The sequence below is a fragment of the Fonticula alba genome, assembly GCF_000388065.1.
Source record: "Fonticula alba strain ATCC 38817 unplaced genomic scaffold supercont2.9, whole genome shotgun sequence".
NCBI lineage: Eukaryota > Rotosphaerida > Fonticulaceae > Fonticula > Fonticula alba.
In genome coordinates, this window is record NW_009242979.1 from 649,758 (window position 1) to 652,496 (window position 2,739).

General features: G+C 67.3%; 1 protein-coding gene across 1 annotated transcript; it reads left to right on the forward strand.

Moving 5' to 3' along the window:
* Positions 1 to 324: 324 nt before the first annotated feature.
* H696_05213 (CMGC/CDK protein kinase) lies at positions 325 to 2,476 on the forward strand (the record flags this gene model as incomplete). The annotated part of the gene is made up of 5 exons (XM_009499073.1): positions 325 to 747; positions 881 to 1,102; positions 1,289 to 1,669; positions 1,868 to 2,169; positions 2,318 to 2,476. The coding sequence occupies 5 exons, from the start codon at positions 325 to 327 to the stop codon at positions 2,451 to 2,453; spliced, it is 1,464 nt and encodes a 487-aa protein (XP_009497348.1). The 3' UTR covers positions 2,454 to 2,476.
* Positions 2,477 to 2,739: the final 263 nt, after the last annotated feature.

Consider the following 2,739-nt stretch of genomic DNA (forward strand, 5'->3'; position numbering starts at 1 on the left):
GAATACAGGGCGCGGCAACCAAAGGCACACTGCCCCGGGGCGAGAGAGGGACTCACGCATGCGCGCGCCACGCACACGCAGACCAGGTGGCTCCAGCCGACCGGCGGCACTCCCAAACGAGTGCCAACGGATCTCGGCCGATCGCCCGTCGGTGCGGAGGAAAAGGCGCCAGTGTGCGGGTGTCGACCTGGGGCCGGCGGCACCACCGACCCCTCCCCCTCGCCCTCCCCGCCCCGCCTCCCCCCCCCCCCCCCCTCCCCCCGTCCGCTCATCTGTCCGTCTGCGTGTCCATCCCGTCCCCTCCCCCCCGCCCCTGCCTTTTTCATGAGTCGCTGGGAGAGGTCACCGCCTCCCGCTGTGCCGGCCCCGGCCCCGACCCCGACCCCGGCCCCGGCCCCGGCCCCGGTCGCCGCGACCAGGCCCGCGGTTGCCACAGCAAGCCCGGCAGCCCCGGCCGACGCGCCTCGTCAGCCGCAGATCACCCTGCGAAATGCCAGCTCCGGCGCGCGCGACCGGCCAGCCACCCGCTTCGATCCGTTTGCCGAGCTGGACCTCTCGCCGGCGGACCTGCGCCGCGGGGCTCTGCCACTGTCGGCCCCCGGTCTGCGTGGCTGCCGGCGCGTGGCCGCTGCCTATACCGACCTGCAGGAGTTCGACGAGGGCGCCTACGGGGTGGTCTACCGGGCCAAGTGCCGCAAGACCGGCGAAACCGTGGCCCTCAAACGCCTGAAGCCGGAGCACGACCGAGTACGCGCATGCCCCCCTCCTCGTCCCCCTTCGCATCTCCCCTGCCGGTGTTCCCTCCCGGCCCGCGCCCGGCCAGGCCACACCCGTCGCCCTGGTACTAACCCTTTGGCGCGTTCGGCCCCGCCGGCGACAGATCGGCTTCTCGATCACCACCCTGCGCGAGGTGTCCATGCTCCTGACGGCACACCATCCACATGTCATCCGGGTGCTGGAGATCGTGGTCGGGTCTCCCCGATGCCCGGACGACTTCTACATCGCCATGGAGTATGCCTCGTACGGGGAGCTGAAGCAGTTCCTGAAAAACTTCCCGCGTCTCCTGCGGCCAAACGAGGTGAAGATGCTGATGCAGCAGCTGGTGCGACCGGACAAGCTCTCTGTCCCTTTGCTTGCCACCGCCGCCGCCGCCACCACCGTCACCGCCGCCGCCAATACCACTGCCATCCGGCGTGCCTCTGCCATGCCCCTGTCTCGCTCACCTGCCTGCCCTCCCCCTCCCCCTCCCCCTCCCCCCCCCCCTTTCCCCCTCCCCCTGGCTGTGCAGCTATCCGCGGTTGACCATCTCCACGACAAGTGGATCATCCACCGGGACCTTAAGCCGTCCAACCTGTTCCTCGACGCCCGGGGGCATCTGAAGGTCGGGGATTTCGGCCTGGCCCGGGCCTTCGGCAGCCCGGTCAAGGAAATGTCCCCCAACGTGGTGACCTTGTGGTATCGGGCGGCCGAGCTGCTTCTCGGGTCCCGGGTTTACACCACCGCCATCGACATGTGGTCCGTCGGGTGCATCTTCTACGAGATCATGGCACGGAAGCCGCTCTTCCCGGCCCCCGGGGAATTTGCCATGGTGTCGGCCATTTTCGACCTGCTCGGCACTCCGAACGAGGTCATCTGGCCGGGGGTCAGCTCGCTGCCCTTCTGCAAGCAGGTGCGTCCACTTTCGCGGGGAAAGGGGGGTATCCTGCTTCTGCTCCGAGGGCATGCTTTGGGAGCATGCCCTTGTCCTGTCTCTCCCTCGCCCTGCTCCCTTCTCCGCGCATGTCCCCCCTGGCACCAGCTCACGCTCTGCACCTGCGCGCCCGTTCTCCCCCCCCCCCTTCCCTCCCATTCGTTGCCTGTCCTCCAGTTTACCCTGCGCCAGCAGCCATACAACCACCTTCGGAATAAGCTACTCCAGTTGAATGAGAAGGGCGGCCCCGGCGGGGGAAGTACCCCGGCAGCCGGTGGCTTGGGCAGCTTCCTCTTCGGGGTCACCCCCCTGGTCACCGAGGAGACCATTGCCCTGCTGTCGGCCCTGTTGACCTATGACCCGGCCAAGCGTCTGACCGCGCGCGATGCCCTGAACCATCCCTACTTCAGCGAGGACCCGCCGGCCATTTCCCCTTCGCTCTTCCCCCGGCTTCCCTCGCACAAGACATACGAATCACGGTGCGGGGCCCCTCTTCTTCTTTGTTCTTTTTTTTTTTCGCATCGCTGCCCGCTGCCGCATCCGAGGTGCATCTTCCCCACACTCACCATCCTGCTCTCGTCCGCGGGCCACTGCCCAATCCATTTCCTCCCCCCCCCCTTTTCTCAGTCGGAGACAGCGCGAGGAGGATGACGACTACAGCGGCGGCGCCGAGGCCCGACGCCCCCGGCGGCACGATCCCGATGACGAGCGCATCCACACCGTCGAGCAACTGCGCGCCCTCGTCGAGGCCGAGGACGACTGAGCCACCGCCCTCCCGAGCGCACACCCTCCCCCTCCTGCCTTCTCCCGCCAGTGCCGGCATCGGTGGGGGGGGGAGGAGGGGCGAGGGACGAGGAGGACGCACCCCCTGTCGCTGCCAACTTCAAAATATACACCACATGAAAACGAATCTTACGCATACCTCCCATGTGACTATCCATTGGGACTCTTCTCGTGTGATCATTATTTTTGCCGATCGCTGGGTCTTTTTCTGTGACAGACCGATTACTCTCCAGGACTAACGCCGAGCCAGCCCCCCCTCCTCCCGC